Source organism: Spermophilus citellus (assembly GCF_964194105.1).
Source record: "Spermophilus citellus genome assembly, chromosome: 1".
In the NCBI taxonomy this organism is placed as follows: domain Eukaryota; kingdom Metazoa; phylum Chordata; class Mammalia; order Rodentia; family Sciuridae; genus Spermophilus; species Spermophilus citellus.
Genome location: NC_138182.1, coordinates 177,214,123 through 177,231,083, shown reverse-complemented (window position 1 = coordinate 177,231,083; position 16,961 = coordinate 177,214,123). Strand labels below are relative to the sequence as shown.

The 16,961-nt window shown below is 39.7% G+C and overlaps 1 protein-coding gene across 9 annotated transcripts; it reads right to left on the bottom strand.

The window, feature by feature from the left end:
- Positions 1–83: 83 nt before the first annotated feature.
- On the bottom strand, positions 84–16,675 carry CTXN3 (cortexin 3). Of its 9 annotated transcripts, none has more exons than XR_014022265.1 (4): positions 14,996–15,701; positions 11,064–11,185; positions 6,250–7,069; positions 84–1,377 (listed from the first exon to the last, which is right to left on the bottom strand). XR_014022265.1 is itself a non-coding variant. In XM_081296161.1 (4 exons), exon 4 carries the CDS (start codon positions 6,968–6,970, stop codon positions 6,725–6,727), a length of 246 nt encoding a protein of 81 aa, XP_081152287.1. In that variant the 5' UTR covers positions 6,971–7,069; positions 11,064–11,185; positions 14,996–15,347; positions 16,579–16,675; the 3' UTR covers positions 6,113–6,724. The 9 variants fall into 9 exon arrangements, 7 of the variants coding, with proteins under 7 accessions (XP_081152287.1, XP_081152288.1, XP_081152286.1 ...); XR_014022266.1 differs by lacking the exon at positions 84–1,377 and adding an exon at positions 1,385–4,669; XM_081296161.1 differs by lacking the exon at positions 84–1,377 and adding an exon at positions 16,579–16,675 and having other exon boundaries at positions 6,113–7,069; positions 14,996–15,347.
- Positions 16,676–16,961: the final 286 nt, after the last annotated feature.

The window sequence follows — 16,961 nt, the reverse complement described above, 5'->3', positions numbered from 1 at the left end:
TAAGAATAAGAGATAGCTCAAAACATATGACAATGTAAAGGATGGTTGAAGGAACTGGAAACATTTGTCTGGAGGGAGGCATGGTAACTGTCAAGAATTGCAAGCTCACATGTCAGTCTGCTGCAGTTTCATGGATGCTGACATAAAACACATGGATGCTGGGTCAGAGACAAAAGATGATTTGTTACTCACAGAAACCACAGATTCAGCAGTTTCTTAAGCCCTAATTCTCACAGGACAACTCAAAACGGGCAAGATGACACTTGTACATCCTGTGGGTTGCTTTACAGGAGAGGAACTTTAGGCCTAGGAGATCCTAGTCTGTTATAATATGCTGCAAGCAAATCTGCTGAACCATTTTCCTAGGAGAAGGGAGAGATTACTGCTAAACCCACCTCTTTCAAAAGAACAAAATGTTGTCACTGCTTTTGCTAAAAAGACATACAGAAAAGGGAGAGATCCACAGATAATCCAATAATAACTACATCTTGAGAGTTGTCAGGTTCAAGAGCATAGAAATCTTTGTCAGTACAGATGACAACATGAGAACCAACTGGTAAGAACTGCAGAAAGACAAATTTCTGACCCAGACAAGGAATTATTATGTGTGTGTGTGTGTGTGTGTGTGTGTGTGTGTGTGTGTAGTATGTGTGTCTATATATTATAGATCACATATATAATATATATTATATAGACACCAAGCTCAAAATTGGATGGAAACCAGGCAGCCTTATGTTATTGACCATTAAGGAAAATACTCATGTACAAGAAGAGTATGAATTTAATAGTAGATTAGCCTTCTACCAGCACAACAATGATCAGAAAATAGAGGCAAAGGAAGAAACAAAGTATAGTAGTCCTCTTTTTATCTACAGAGTATATGGTAAGACCCCAGAGAGATCTACAAACATAGATAGTACTGAATCCTACATACACTGTTTTTTTTATGTGACGAAATTTTTTCCTATACATAAAAGTGATGAAATTTAGTTCATAAATTAGGCACAGGAAGAAGTTAACAATAGTAACTATTCATAAAGTAGAATAATAATAACAATTTACTGTAATAAAATTATGTGAGTGTGGAATTATGTGGAATTTTCCACATAATATTTTCAGACTGCAGTTGATCGCAGGTAACTGAAATTGCAGAAAGCAAAACCACAACCAAGAGGGGACTGCTGTATTCAGGAACAAAGGCAGGGACAGAAAAGGATAAAGTGCACTTTCAGACTTGAGATACTTCATCATATTATGTGTCTTCTTTAGCTCTGTCTGTGTCCCAAGAGGATCCAGGCACCTCTTTGATGAACTACGGACAGGATGGTATCCACAGCCTTTATAAACAAATTATAATCTCCCTTCTTGTGCTGAAAGCTAAGAAAGACAGTTCAAAATTCTGTTTGGAAGTAAAGAAACTTTGAAGCCTTATCCTAAATCAATTATCCTGTATTTTGAGAATCTTTGCTAAAGAATCCTCTACAATCTAACTGGAAATACTTCTGGCTTCCTACACACTTAAACTGAAGCTTCTTAATATTCCAAAACAAAGTACATCACCCAAGAGGGCTTTTCAGAAATAGTATATGTCCTTGCATGGGCCACCACCACCACCAAAAGAGACTAAAATTTTTGTAACTCTTATTAGATTAGCAAATGAATATTTTCACTCATAGCTTCATTAACTGGTCATTCTGTTTGAATTCACCTGCACTGCACATAGGGAAGATGGTTCAGCTACAACCAGTGAGCAGAGCAGTGACTGTGGTCATGCCATATGACCTGTTTCTCAGCTTCTTTATGTGTAAAGTGAGACAGCTAACATACATGACAGTAGTTTCTTTCCATCTTTTTAAACTCCAAAGAACCCAAGAAAAGTTAATTTCTTCAAAACTTGCATAAACTTGGAGCTTAGAGCTGATAATAGGGCTTAAAAGAGAATAAGGGTGGTAATCTCTTGAAAGATGGCTTACCGGGCATCCCTTTAATCTAAATCAAAGTATAGAAGCAATAATCAGGATACTGGGAAAGGCTATGGTGTGGAGGGATCTGGGAGAATCATGTGGCACTTTAGGACAAGACATAAGTATTCACTTAGAGCAGGAAACTGGACCCAAAATTTCTACTCTATACTAAATCCAGAAGGGCATCCTATTCTATAAAAAGAAGCCTTGGAAATGGCCCCAAGCTGACTGAAGTATTGGGCCTTGCTCATTTATCTAGAGCAAGCTCCAGACAGGGAGGACTCCATCTTCCGAGAAGATATCTGTCTGCAAACAATTCATTTATCCTTTTCAGAAACAGGAGGTACTAACAAAGCTTAGAGAGCTCTTCTTTTCCATCCCCAAACAAGCATAAATAATCTTTGACATGGGCCAGTTTGATCCTGGATTGTGCATGCACAGATAATGATTTGGGCAGTTTTTCTAGAGATCTTGACTCAACCCTACAATTTTGTGATAAATCAACACACAAGACACACATCTTGAGTAATTTTTTTTAAATGACACACATCTCACATATACTAAATCTCAGATTTCATTCAATGCTTTTGGTTTGGGAATATTTATTATAAATAATTAAGTTTAAATATATTCTAACATGTTAACTATAAAAATTGACACCTGTAAACTATAGGATTTTATATAATGCCTTATGGTGGACAAGTAAACTTTTTAATCACACCAAATTTATCAATATTCTTAAATACAAAATCCTCATGTTAGAATATCACAGTGCACAATGAAGCTGATAAAAAAGAAATTTGAATACATATTTTTTTCTGTATACATAAATATCTGAGGTACCTAACTTCTGTCTCCTGAAATTGTTGTTTATTTTGCCTCAGTCTTAACCCTTAAAAATAGCAAAAGAATTCTCCATCTTAGAATGTTTATTAATGTAACAGCAGGAGTCAAGTTAATCTCCTTCACACTCCAAGTTAAACTTTCTTTATTCAGTGTTTAAGATATGTTAAGTGACCTCTTGGAGGGAAAGATGTTGATCTAAAACTTGGGGGTCTCTTGAAGGGCATAAGCCATGGGTGTTGTGATTCAGAGTTCAGACAAATAAGGAGGTTGCCATATTTTTCTGAATCAAAAGGCAGGTCTATTCTAGAGAGTGACCTTGGGAAAGTTTTTTTCATCCTGAGTTGCAGATATACACAATAAATGCCAGCTGCCCTCATTATAAATATCTTGTAAGGTAGGCAAAATGCTGCACTGTAACTCCTGTAGCCAAAAAGCCAGGAAAAAGAGGGCTTATGTGACCTTTTGAGAATATGATGTTCACCCCAAGGAGCTGAGAGTAATTATAACAGAGAGTTGGCACTTCCCACAGGGGGGATCAATTTACTCTGAATAGCCTAAAGCTTTTTATCACTTGTTATGGTATTCTTGGTCTTCACAGGGGAGGAGGGGGGAGACCTAGAAATGGGAGGCTGGACATGGAGCAGTAATCTGAGAAGGAAAAACAAAAATAGAGTGGGCAATAAAGGGAAGAAAGAAAGAAGACCGGGCTTTGGGAGGCCCCCCAAGCACTTACTGGCAAGGCCTGGGCTCAAAGGCCTCATAGAGGGCAGATGGCTATTTCAGTCTGAGCCTATTATAGAAGCGGAATCTGGTGTTGTCTGGAAGAAGGGTGCAGAAGCTAGAGCGACACACCAGTCTGCTTGTCATTTTCCTGCCAATGAATCTGTGGTGATGACTCTTACACTTTGGCCTAGGACCCTCTGATGTCCAGCCCTAACTTGGTCCTTCTTAAGTGCCAGCTACCTCTCCAACTACATACTCCAGGAAGGCTGCCCTCCCAGCCCAGAGCCACACCCACACTGCCTCTTCCTTATTCTCCCTCCTCCCTTCCTTTGCATGTATCTAAAATACCTCCATCTTCTTAGGTTAAGATCTAATTTATTTCATAAATTATACCAAGCACTTAGACATGCACTATCACACTGAGCCATGTCTTCTCGAATCTTTGCTTCACTATAGTAACCATGCCCACCTCCTGGAGTATTTGTTCACTAGCCCAACTCTGCAGAATTAAACCCTGGGCATGGAAGGCTGGGGTAAAGTCCATTTTCACCAAGCTCCTCAGAAGCAACTGAAGAGTTAGGGCGACCCAAAGTGTTAGGATTTTGACCATTGTTGATTATATATTTCCATGTTGTTTGATATGATATGACTGTAAACATGTACAAAGTTTATAATAAAAATTAGTATGCATATGAAGCTCCCCAGATGATTCTGATGAATAAGGTAGTCAGAGGTCCTTATTCATCATTTGAACAATGATTTAATCATATGTCTTCTTTCATTTATTCTCTCTCCAACAAGGTAGGAAGGTATCTGGAGCAAGAACTGACCCTGAACTTTTTCTCTCTTTTCAGTGCTAGCAACACCAGGCTTACAGCAAAGTCTCCCTAAATTATTAGATAGATTCTCGAGAAAATTAGAAAAAATTATAAGGATACACATGGGATATTTAAAGGAAAAAAAAAACTTAAACCATGTATTAGTAAGACAGAAAAACAGGTGGCTTAAAGGATCACAAGGTGAGCACAAATCACTGGCCTTTTGCTTCAGATATTTGGAGGCATCAATAATCTCAGGTTCCCTCTTTTTAATCTGAATTGTTCTTCGGGTGGTGTGTTCAGTTACAAATCATACAGCTAAGGAAGTAATTTGAATAGTTGGAAAAAGTTAAGAATCCAAATTCTCATACATTGCTAATGGAAATGTAAAATGGTACTTACTCTGTTTGGCAAAATAGTCTCCACAGTTCCCCCCCAATCTACTTTTAGAATTGAAAACACATGTCCACACAAAACCTACACACAAATGTTCTCAGTAGCATGATTCATAATAGCCAATGGACGACCATGACAACCAATGGATAAACAAAATGTGGTCTGTACGAAAAAAAAAAAAGGAATAATATTTGGCCATACAAAGCAATGTTACAACATGGATATATTTTGAAAGCATGCTACGAAGCCAGATACAAAAGACAAGGTTGTCTGATTCCACTCATACGACGTATCTAGAATGGGCAAATCCATGAGACAGAAAGTAGGTTAACAATTGCCAGGGATTAGGGAGAGAGGTGGAAAGTGACTATTAGTAAGTATAGGGTTCTGGAACTTGATAGAGAGGTCACACAAATCTGTGAATATACTAAAAAAAATAACTAAATACTTTTAAAGGCAAAAATTTATGGTATGTAAATTATAATTCAAATAAAACTTTTATTAACAACAAAAAAAGAAAAGAATCAAGGAGTAATGTGAGTGCAGGGGGATCATGAGCAGCAGGACACACACACACACACACAAAAAGAAAACAGGAAAGGAGTTTTGGGAGGTGACTTTTTAAAAATATTTTATCTAGAGACAGGGCCAAGGGCTTAGGGCCTTGCTAAGTTGCTGAGGCTGGCTTTGAATTCCTGCCTCAGCCATTCAAGCCACTGGGATTACAGGTGTGTACCATGGCACCTGGCAAGGGTGGCTTTTTGGGGCATAGTTAGCTTATTAAAGTTTTTTTAAATAAAAAATGTGATAATTAGCTGAGGAGAAAATTAGAAGGTGGATTATGAATGCAGCCTAATGGGTTTAGTTCAGGTACAAAATTTTCTACCAATAAAAATTAGAATGAGAGGTGTTCACATCTCCCTTTTTGTTGCAATATTTAGAAGAGGTTTTATCCACACGGAATGAGTTGTGGGAGCCATTCATGAAATGGGAGAGGGATGAATTACAGGATGTTTCATGCTCTTCATTCTTTCTCCTTTCTCAGAAAAATGTGAAGTCCTCAGCATTCAGCACGGCCCACCACCCATGTGTTAGTCTTGGTGAAGTGCAAGGAGACAATGCTGCTTCTTAAAAAATTTTATTTGGTGGCTATATGCAATCATAAATGCACATTCCTCTTACAGCTGCAAAAATGTTTTTCTCTAAATAATTAGCTTTTAATTAAGGGGAAAAAACTTGAAGCAGCACTTGCAACCTATTATTTCAATCATCAGTGTAAAGAAAGGAAATTTGTCTTATGTATAGCTTCACATGTTATTAATATGAATAGAGAACATACTTTGGTAAATATTGTTTGAAACTCTATAGCTTCTGAATTCAGTTTTATTTGAAAAATAAAGTGCTATCATTCTCACTCATATTTTGCAAGGACAGTACCATCTCTTGGCTTGAGCATCCCGTGGCTTCCCAGGGCTGTACTCTAGAAGGAAACAAATACCCACCTGGGGTCCTCTCAGCAGTGTCTTCCTCCCTCTGCACAGGACCCAGATGCCCATGAAATAAGACAAACTGAGAGGCATGATTACAGCAAGGCAGTCTCTTCCTGGCCCTGCAACCAGGTTCTTAATAGAACCTCTCTAGTTTCCCTCTTTCTCTGTTCAGCTCAGTGGGGCTTCATCATAGCAGTCTATGTCAGTATTGGTGCCCTGGGTTTCACAATTACATTCAACAATATACATTCATCGAATAAAACACAGATATTTAAACATTCCTCTTTTTGGTTATCAATACAAACTTTCATTTCCAATATCTTCAAATAAGATTAATTCAATGGCATGCTTATGAAATAATGAGTGGTCGTCCTAGGACAAGATATTGTTAAAATTTGTTCAGAACATTGACTAAAGGGAATCTTTGCCCAGATATGAAGCACTTCACCTCTTCTTCTTCTCAGGAGAAGATTTTGCTCTGCCCCTGCTAAGCAAGGGCATGGTCAAACTGCCCTTTCTCCAGGCCTTCAAGTCCATCAGCCCAGGTAGAGGTTGGCATGCTCCTATATGGGTCCAGAAGAATCCGGAAGCACCTGACAATGAGGATGCCCAAGAAAATAAACAATAAAATCACAAAAACAAATGTTGTTTTCTGCTCCAGAGACATGCTAGATTCTGATGACACGTTCCCAAGGGGCACTAGGGGCGAGGGGATGGGCTGCCCTCCATCCATTGTCCACAGAAGGCCAAGCACAGGATCTCCTGGTTCCCTTCTCTTCCATCATCAGTCTGCTGAGATCATGGTGGCTGCACCCTGGCAAGGCTGAGGTGTCTTCAGGAAGAAGGAAAAGGAAGGAGAGGGAATAACTATCAAAGAGCAACCTTATTTTATATATCCACAGTCATGTTTTTCAGAGAGTAGAAATCTGTAAACCAGCTTTCTTTTTCACCAGATATGCTTAATTGTGTATAATTATGGGGAAGAATATTTTTCTCTTACATGAAATTACCAGATTGTCCTCAGAATGGCCACCTAGGGTCAGGACGGATGGGCATGGAAGACAACTATAATATCAAAGATGAGAAATGGGCAAATTAATATTGACCTCCGGGTCTTCTGTCAACTTGACACCCAAGCCCGCCACCCTGCCAAGACTCCCCTAGCTCCCCCCAGTTATATTACTCTCAAATAGTTCTTATAACAGTTCTATTAATTGAGCACCAGCTATGTGCTAGGACTGTGGCTAAACTCAACATATATTAGCCATTCTACTACAGCCTCCCTGAAAGCAGAGACTTCTGTTGTCAGGTATCATTTCCAAGTATCAGGAAACAGAGGCAAAAAGAAGTGCTTCATATGGAAACTCTCTCAGGAAGCTTTGTGTTCTAAGTTCTGGGCTCAGGCTTCCATTCCACTGCTACATGAATTTGGGACTTTGGAGAGGTCACTAAGCTGTAAACATTTAGAAATGCCTCATATCTCATGGTGCTATGATATAAATGAATGACCGCAGAAACCCTTTGAAAGGTGTACAAAGAAGAAGAAAAAAGATAACAAAGTCTCCCCTGCACTAAGGCAGCCCTAAGGAATCCACAATGCTTCTCCTTTGCTTTCTGCTGCCTGAGCCAAGGGAGGAGGCATCTCAGACTCCCAAACCATCAAGTTACTGATGCTTTTACTTTCTTCTTCAAAAACAAAGACCAAGTTCAATACTTGACCCTGGGAAGCACCTAGAGAACTGAGCTGGAGAAAAGGATTTAATCGACTGAATGTTATTAAAAGGACAGTTTTCTTGGCAGTGGCTTCCTGCATTTAAGTCCATCTGGTAGAAAGAGAGAGAAGGAAAAACTGGAGAAAAAAAATGAGGCACTTGGATATTACTAGGTTTTGTATTTTTTGTTTTGTTTTTGTTTGTTTGTTTTGTGTTACTGGGGATTGGACCTGGGACACTACCACTGAGCCACATCCCCAGCCTTTTTTTTTTTTTTTTTTTTTTTTTTTTACTTTTTCTGTTGAAATGGGGTCTTGCTATATTGCTTAGAGCCTTACTAAGTTGCCGAAGCGGACCTCAAACTTGCAATCTTCCTGCCTCAGCCTCTCTAGTCTCTGGAATTACAAGTATGTGCCTGACTTCCTATTTGTTTTTAAAGGCAAACAAAACAATAAATGAAAGTCATTAAAAGGTACTGAACTAAATAAACTTAAATTCTGTAAGAAAAAAGCATTCATCTTAGATATTATCATATAGAAAGTCACATGGACATAATTATTATGAATTTGTGAGAAAAATTACATAACAGAGTTAACTATAGAAACTAACATGGGTCCAAAAAAATTATGCTCAAAGAAAGTAAGCAACCAAATAAAGAAAGAAATTATGACCTAAAGAATGAAAACATTTCTTCCATCAACTTAGAATCACTGCCCTCCGTAAAGCAATAGTAATCACAATTACAGTGTGCATGTAAGTTGACTCTTCAAAGTCTATAGAATCACACTATAAAAAGCAATTTACCAAGGGGATATCAACCCCCATCTGGGAGAAAGGAGTTTCCAACTAGTGATACTCTTAAGCTTCTTAAGGATGTGGAGGATGGGGCTGGGGTTGTGACTCAGTGGTACAGCGCTTGCCTAACATGTCTGAGGCACTAGGTTCAATCCTCAGCATTATATAAAAATAAATAAAGGTTTAAAAAAATAAATCTTTAAAAAAAAAGAATGTGGAGGATGTTATAAATGGGGTTTGGTTCAGATTTTCTTGTTTTTAAGCACCCTCCGATCTTTGGGTATTGATTCCCACTGGGCTAGAAAAGAAAGGAGCAGGAAAGGTGGCCAGACCCTCCAATGGAGCTTCCTCAGCATATCAGACCAGGGCCAGCTGTAGCCACCAAAAATACTCATGCTGGACTTAATCATTCCAATTTTAAGATTCTCCAAAGACTGGCACAAGGGAAAGCCATCTGATAAGGGAGGAGCTCAAGCCTCAGCCATCCCTAACATGTCCCTTCTTGCCTGTTTGTGTCCCATGAAGGTTCACCTCATTTTGACCCTGCTCTCCTTGTTGGTTTACAAGAATCCCATTCTATGTCCATTTTTTTTCCTTCATTTCAGAGGAAGTCAGAGTCCTTTCCTTTGTCTCTTCTGAACAGAGCTTAGATGGGTATGCATTTCCAGACAGATTTTAAGGGAGAAAAATAAACTACATAATCCAAAAAGGAAATGCAGGAAAAGCAAAGACCATTAACTATATAAATTTATAATATCAGGATTTGGGGATCTGTGGAATCCAGTGAAAATAGGGAAGAGCTGGACAGAGTTCTAGGGCCCATGAGAATGACCCCAGACATGAGCTAGCTGATTCGCATTGTAATACCTTGTTCAGTCCCTCCTTCCCACCCCCTGGTCTCTGTGATCAGAGCCACCCTGACATCCAGGAGCAGTCTTTCCCAGCCTCCTCCTGCATACAGGACAAAATGTCAAACCCTTTTCTCCTAGATCAACTCTCATCCTTTCTGGGCTTAGCCCATAGCTCAGGACCTAGAGTCTATACACCACTTGTTTGGGGGCTACAATGATTGGCAAACAATCCAGAGGCCCCAGCAAATCGCCTAGTTGTTCTGATTTGGATCATCTGCCACATCACCCTCTTCCAGTTTCCTCTAGAACGTTCTGGAAATCACTTTCTTCACAGGAATGCCAACTATCAGGATGATTTAAAAATCAGTTTTAATATGCAGTCTTATCACCTTTTGCTTATTAAAAGGCAAGAGATGGTGGGAGGATATGGTTCCATGATAAAACACTTACCTAGCGTGTGCAACACCCTGATTGAATCCCAGCACCACATTTTAATTAATTAATCAATTAATTTCAAGAGGTGAAAGTATAGCTAAGCCTTCCTTGCAATCTGACCACATTTTCAGAAGCCTGCTAATAAATACATTCTTTCATCCCTAGCCCCTTCCAGATAAACCAAATTGAGCATTTTGAAAACTCTATAGCACACTGTGAATTGTAAACCTCTCCTCCTTCAGGTATACCACGGTGCTCAAGTTCTCACTAAAATAACTTCTTTTGGTTAAATAATCAAAGCCTCCTATTAAATTGCAGTGTTTTACCAAGGAAAGTGACACATTAACATAATAGCAGGGATTTGTCAGTGAGGACTGTGAAATGTAGTAAGTAGGAGATTGGAGAAAGGAAATATAGTAGATAAAAGGAAGATCTTGTTGGGAATGAGGGGCTGCTAGAAAGGAGAAGGATGGGGGAGACATGGGTGCCATGAGCAGGTGGCCCAACAGGAGAGACCTGAGGGAGGATGAAAGATGACAGGTAGAAAGAGAGAAATGACCAGGAGCTGGTTAAAGATGGGTAAAAGGATAAAGAGATCCAGAAACAAATGCCACTTCTTCACAATTTTGCTTAGGACTATTTGAAATCCCTGGAAGAGCCTGCTTGATTTTAAACCTATAATCAGCTAGTGAATAATTTACAAATTTAGAAAGCTCAACAACATGTCCAAGTTAAAGGAAGCATCAGATTAAGATTGAGGAAAAGAAATAAATTTAATCACTTGGATATCACAATATGAAAACATTCAAAGACACAAAAATTTAAAAATGTGTCTCAAAGTAAAATGTTTCTCTTTGATAAAAATGATTCTTAGAGAATGTTCATGATTGTTTTTAGCTAAATAATGAAATCTTTCTTTTATATGAACAGTGAAAATAAATCATTTCAAAAGATTTTGACATGACCATCATACGACTTGCTAATAACAAATGGCAGTTATTTTAAAGTGTGAAGAAGGACCACAGTTACTCACGGCAGTATTTTAATCTTGACTGGCTTTGCCCATCACGCAGTGCATCCGTGTCTTCCCTTGGCTGGGTCCATTTGTGTGTGCTCAGGAAATAAAGTCTAATTTTAATACTGGACCAAGAAAACCTAAATTAAAAGATGCCATTTAAAAAAAAAATCATAAAATACATCTTTTTTTCACAAGTCAAGCTCTGTGGACCCCACAATGCAGACAAAGTGTGAAACACCCTGAATTACTTAGGAATCCCCGTGTAAGCAGTTCATCTTTGCCGTAGCCATTCTCTCTCTTAGCTACTTGCTTTAATTTCAGTAATTTCAGTGTGTTTCTCTTCCTTTGCCTGTACTTTCTACATACTGCATCCTGGTCCATCGTCCAAAGCCCAGATCTGACCACTCCTCCTCCAGAAGACCCATGTGCCCCCGTGTCCATAGCCCAGTAACCCCCCGTGCACCTGATGCCCTGATGTATCCAGGACCACAGAGCAGACACACACTCTTATGGAGTTTTCTAAGATGTTAATCTATTTTCATAAGTTTAAAAAGGAACAAATGTCAAATCACATATGGTGTCCAGTAAAATGACCAAAGTATTGATGCAAATATATGTAATTGACTCTGGGGCACCTAAGGAGAAGGGCTTCATCTTGCCTGTTCCCTGGCTCCATCTCACCTGCTGGTCTTCCAACACCTACAGGCTTCCACCTCATAGTGCTCACTGCCTCCTCCTCTTCCCACTTCTGGGGGGTCCTCCCCCTCCTTCTGAGTTGTCACCAAATATCCACTCCTTCGTGGGATCCATGCTCCGCCTCCAGAGATTTCCTGCACTCGGGCAGCATTGATCAGTGACAAGTCTAGATGAATTGTCACTTCCTCTTACTAAACAACACCTTCCTCTTACTAAATAACAAGCTCCTTGAAGAACTGCTTGCCATTCTGGGGTCACTGCTTCTTTGAAGATAGGCTGAATCAAATCTCTGCCCCTTACAGTCCAAAGAACTGTACTCAAAATTCAAGGTGCCAGCTAACTGATACAATGAGTGGGGGGGAACAAAAGTCATTCAGTCGAACTGGGATGTCAGACCCAGTATGAGAAATAGATCTTGTTTCAAAGAATCATAGCTAGCTTGGGTCACAGTGGCACTTTAATAGTCACAGCTCTCATGATTTGAAAAGCTATAAGTTATTTGGCTCTTTAAATTTTCCTTGGCTACAATACAGATGGGTGGGATCCTAAAAATAAAGATCAGCCAGAGATAGGCAGTTACCCTTCTATTGAAGATGTCAGTCCATTTGTACCCTGTCTGTTTTGTGATTGGGAGGGGCAGCCATTTAAAATACACTAAATCCTAAAGTTGTGTGTGGAAGCTATTCATGTCAACACATACCCTGCTCTGGCTCGGATACCTTGGACATTTTATTTCATTAACATCTCATTACATAATTTCACAGAAGGGAAAAGTGCTTTTTATGAAGAAAGTACATCCTAAAGCAATGACTTGCCTCTTTTCTTATTTTTAAAGAGACAGAAACAGAATCAGTTAAGTTCATTTGGCACCTTGTTCTCTCCTTACTTTTGTGGTCATTGACTCAAGGGCTCACTCTCATGGAATGGGTTATAGTGACCACAGCTGCAGTACATGTGCAACCCTGTTGAGCACATAGTGGGTATTTAATAACCAAGTGCTAATATATGAGTGTTTTCTCTATCATTTTTATGCAAAATGAGATTTATTTCGAATCTCTATTATGCAACCAAGCACAGAAAGGAATGGAGATTTATAAACTGCCCCAAATCATAAAAACCAGTAATAAAAAGAGTGACACCCCCATTTCCTACAAAGGATGCAAGAGGGACCAAGTATTTCTCTTACATGTTGGAATGAGTTAAAAGTTGTCATCCTTCTTCTGTTAATGGCAAGAAGAGTGCAGTTAAGCAATGTTGCCTGTGTTTTAAGTACTCCTAAATCACATAATTGCTATACCTAATTTTTAAAACTTCTAGGCCAAAAACTTAATTCCGTGACTTGACATGTTTTTAAAAGTAGGCGTAAAAAACAGCCCATCCATTGAGCAAGAACACTCCTGGGCTTGTCCAGTTTACATTGACAGGACACTTTGTCCTACAAAGACATTCTGTGTACTTTATTTACATTTACCTGGCAGACTAATGAGACTAATCTGAAGACTAACAGGAAGGGCATTGGCTAGCTAGTCAGAACTAAATTTGCAGTGACCAGAAGAGAGAAACTTCCATAAAGTGCTACATTTTTCTAGAACAGTTCTGAAGCTAACTGTTGAAATGGCTAGATGGTTTTCCATATAGTAATGCATTCCTGTATGGAATTTTATTTTTAGGATCCCACCCATTACAGGGAGGGTAAATAGAACCACTGGATACTTTTTGAGCTAAAGGAAGCCTCAGCTGCATTCCTGTTTGTAGAACTACTGACTCTCTAGGTACACCTCACTCTCAACCCACTCATCCACCCAGGTGTGCGAACCTCAGGCAACCCCATACATCGCCCCCAACAATCGTGAGCCCTCCACAGAAGCCACTTCATCATCAAAGTAATAAAATCACTACATAAGCAAAAGTTATTCCCCTATGATCCTTGGGAAATCCTGTATATTAGCTCAGTGATCAAGAACTTGCATTTCAGGTTACACAGATAAAGATACAAAATGTTTCATAAAAATTAAAAAAAAATACATGGCCCTGATGACCAGTCAAGAACTTCAGGTAAAGATTTTCTGGCCCTTTTTCGGAGCTTCATACATTGTAAATCTTCCTGCACCCTCTCCTCCCCCTCCCTTATTTTTGAATCATATAAATATAAGGCAATGTCTACATTCTTTTTATCCAAATAAAACTCCAATACAATCGCCCTGATGCTTCCAAATTCACAGAATGGCTAAGGGTGAATGTTATTTAACATGCTCAATAGTAGACCTAAGGCCACTAGAAAGCCCACAAATAATAATTTTTAAAACATGATGTGTGTTCAGTTACAAATGTCAACAGGCAGTTTGGGAGCTGTTGCCAGCACCTAATGCTGCACTGGGAGGGCTGTTCTCTGATCATCCCTGCAAAGTCAGCCTGCAGACACAGCTGCTTGGGTCCAGGAGTAGACCCTCTCCTTCCTAATTCACTGCTGCTTGTCACCTCTGGGTCAATAGGGGATCTTCCTCTTCAACCTGAGTCCCAACCTCAGCTGTGCTTCTTCTCTATCTTCCTCTTTTTCCTAACACCTGCTTGGAGAGTTTTAAAGGAACTGCAGGGCAACACTGCAGTCCAGCTGAGAACATTAGAGAAATACCATAAGGATGGCCAGGCAGTAATGCATGCTTTCTAAAGATACTCTTAGCAAACTGGGACTTTTAACTTCAAATAATGAACCCTTCATTTCTACCTGTTTTCTGTTTCTGTCCTTGTGTGTTTCGTAGTGAAAAAGATTGCTTGCAGATACCTCAAAAGACTAGAGCTACCCACTGCTCATAACCCAGGGACAGTCAGGCTCTCATTAAGAGTTGTTGAGTTGTGATTCTTTTTTAAACAAATCAAAACACCCTTATTGCCTTTTGGAAAGTTGGATGTTTTAAGTAAACAAGGGGGAGAGAAGATCTGTAATGGGCAAACAGCTTCCAAGAATAATTTACTGCAGCTTAGAAAAGAAAAAAAAAGCCTGTTTTTCTACTTCTTTATCCAGTATCAGTACCATAATAAAGTTAAGCATGCTTTAAAAACAAAGTCATTATTACATTTTATCCCTTTGTGTTAACTTCCCCTAGCAACTGTTTAATTAGACTTTAACAGCTAGATTTAAATTCAAAACTTGGACCCAAAAGGCAGCTATGTGATTATTGCTCATGCATAAATTGTAAAGTTCGAGAAAAGCATCTAATTAGCTCATCAAAGACGCAGTTATGGTCAAGTACCTGGATCTGGCTGAACAAACACTTGATCCATTTCCTGGTGGAACAGTTACAGGTAGTTAGAAGCCTCTTTAGTTTCCATTCTTCCCGAACAAGCCGTGTTAAAGCAGAAGACAGTGGTAGCTGCGAGCAGCTGATGGCACACCCCAGATCCGAAGCTGTTGTTTCAGGCTTAGAAACTTCCCATTAAAACCCCGAGTTAAAGGAGCATCGTCTTTCTGTGTGAGGCATCATTAGCGGCCAATACAGCTGCTTCTTTGAGGCGAGCCATGATTTCAGTTCTGCCTCAGCAACTCTTCAGAGGATTCTGCTTCAGTGAGTAGAGGCAGTATCCTAGCAGTGTGTCTGAAATCATCTTCAAGAAAGCATTAACATTCAAAAGGAGTACGGGGAAAACATCACTGGGCATTCCCATACCTTTTCAAAATCAAAGCCATAAATCTACCAGTGCTCTGTCTTCTCTATTGATTGTTGACACTATTCCTCTTTGGGGATGTCAATTAGCACCTTGCAGCAACCAGCCTCCATATTGATTGTGGTTTATGACCTTCAGGCCAACTCAATTAATGGAAAGACTTCTAGGGAAGGGCATCAACTGAGGATTTGGGAGATGGAGGTTCCTTTTCCTAAAGAAAACTAAAGTGACCTTTCAAAAAAGCAGCATTTTATGGGAAGCAAATAGGAAAGAACAACTTAAAAAGAACCAAATCATATTTTCACCACCTGTTTGCAAATTTGTTAGGCTGCAGTTTGCCAGGTCTGATGTGTCTTTGGTTAGCTAGGTTAATTATGGCCTTGGCAGGTCCCCCACCCCACACAGGCCACCAGGGTCCACTTGGTGAATAATAAAGATAGATTTCTGTTGACAGAGACTTGTTCTCATTCACAGACTCAAACTGCATGGCACGATACTGAAATTACTTTCCTTGGATATAATGTCTAAATAAATTTGGAAAGTATTTTAGGATAAAATGCTTAAAAAAAATAATGCCTCTCTGGAAAGAGTTCCGCATAATTCTTAAGATGGAACATCTTTGTTTTTTGGCAACTCACCACTTTCTTTGTTGAAGTGGAAGCACAGTTAGCAACAACACACCCACCCACCAAATGATGGGGTGCGGTGATATTTAAAGCTACCTCCGTGCCTGTTAGCTATGCTGCCACCTCGGTCCCTATGAAGAAAGTGGCCATTACCAAGCAGCACCAGGAGAGGAACAGAGCTGGTCTTCTAAGAGGAAACCCTATATGAGAACAACAGGCAACAATTCTGAATAGGCTTCAGACCCATGGAGGCTCTTTTTAAAATCAAATGCTAAGTGTTAGGATCTAACATTAGCATCAACTGCTTGACGTCAGAGTCTAACCTCAAGAAAACATGAAGGCTCTTTCCCTGTATGTTTTTCTGATTTTTTAACTGAATTTCCTTTCTGATTAGTTTTACTTACTCTAGTTTCACATGCGCCTGCATGCACACGTACATGCATGAGCACGCGCACTCGCACACACAAACACACAAACACAAACACACACAGCATAACATGATGTGACAAATGAAATCCAACAGAGCACCATGGTTCAATACTAACTGGTTTCCCTTGTGCTTAGAGCCGAGAGATGGTGCTGGTGGCGGGAGAAGTCTGTCTTGGCAATTGCTGTGGAGTGCGGTAAAGGAAAGATTCGGACCCCACCCTCACTTATATACTTATCATTCCATGTGGTCAGAAAGTAATGTATTCAGAAATGTGCCTGCGTGACTGTGGCTCACTCTGCCAGAGAGGCCTCCTCAGATATTGTTTTAGCTTGTGGACTCATAGAGGTGGAAGGGAACCCGAGATGGCCTGGGGCTGTCCTCTAGCTATGACACTGGCTGAGACCATCTCTAATGTTAGTGAGAGGGATGAGTGCTCAGCCTATTTTTAAAACTCTCCAGGGACACAGATTCCATAACCCCCTGTGACAACCTCTGTTT

Excerpts from the sequence above, each read along its gene's own strand:
- CTXN3 (XM_081296161.1), bottom strand. The coding sequence starts at position 6,970 with ATGGATGGAGGGCAGCCCATCCCCTCGCCCCTAGTGCCCCTTGGGAAC.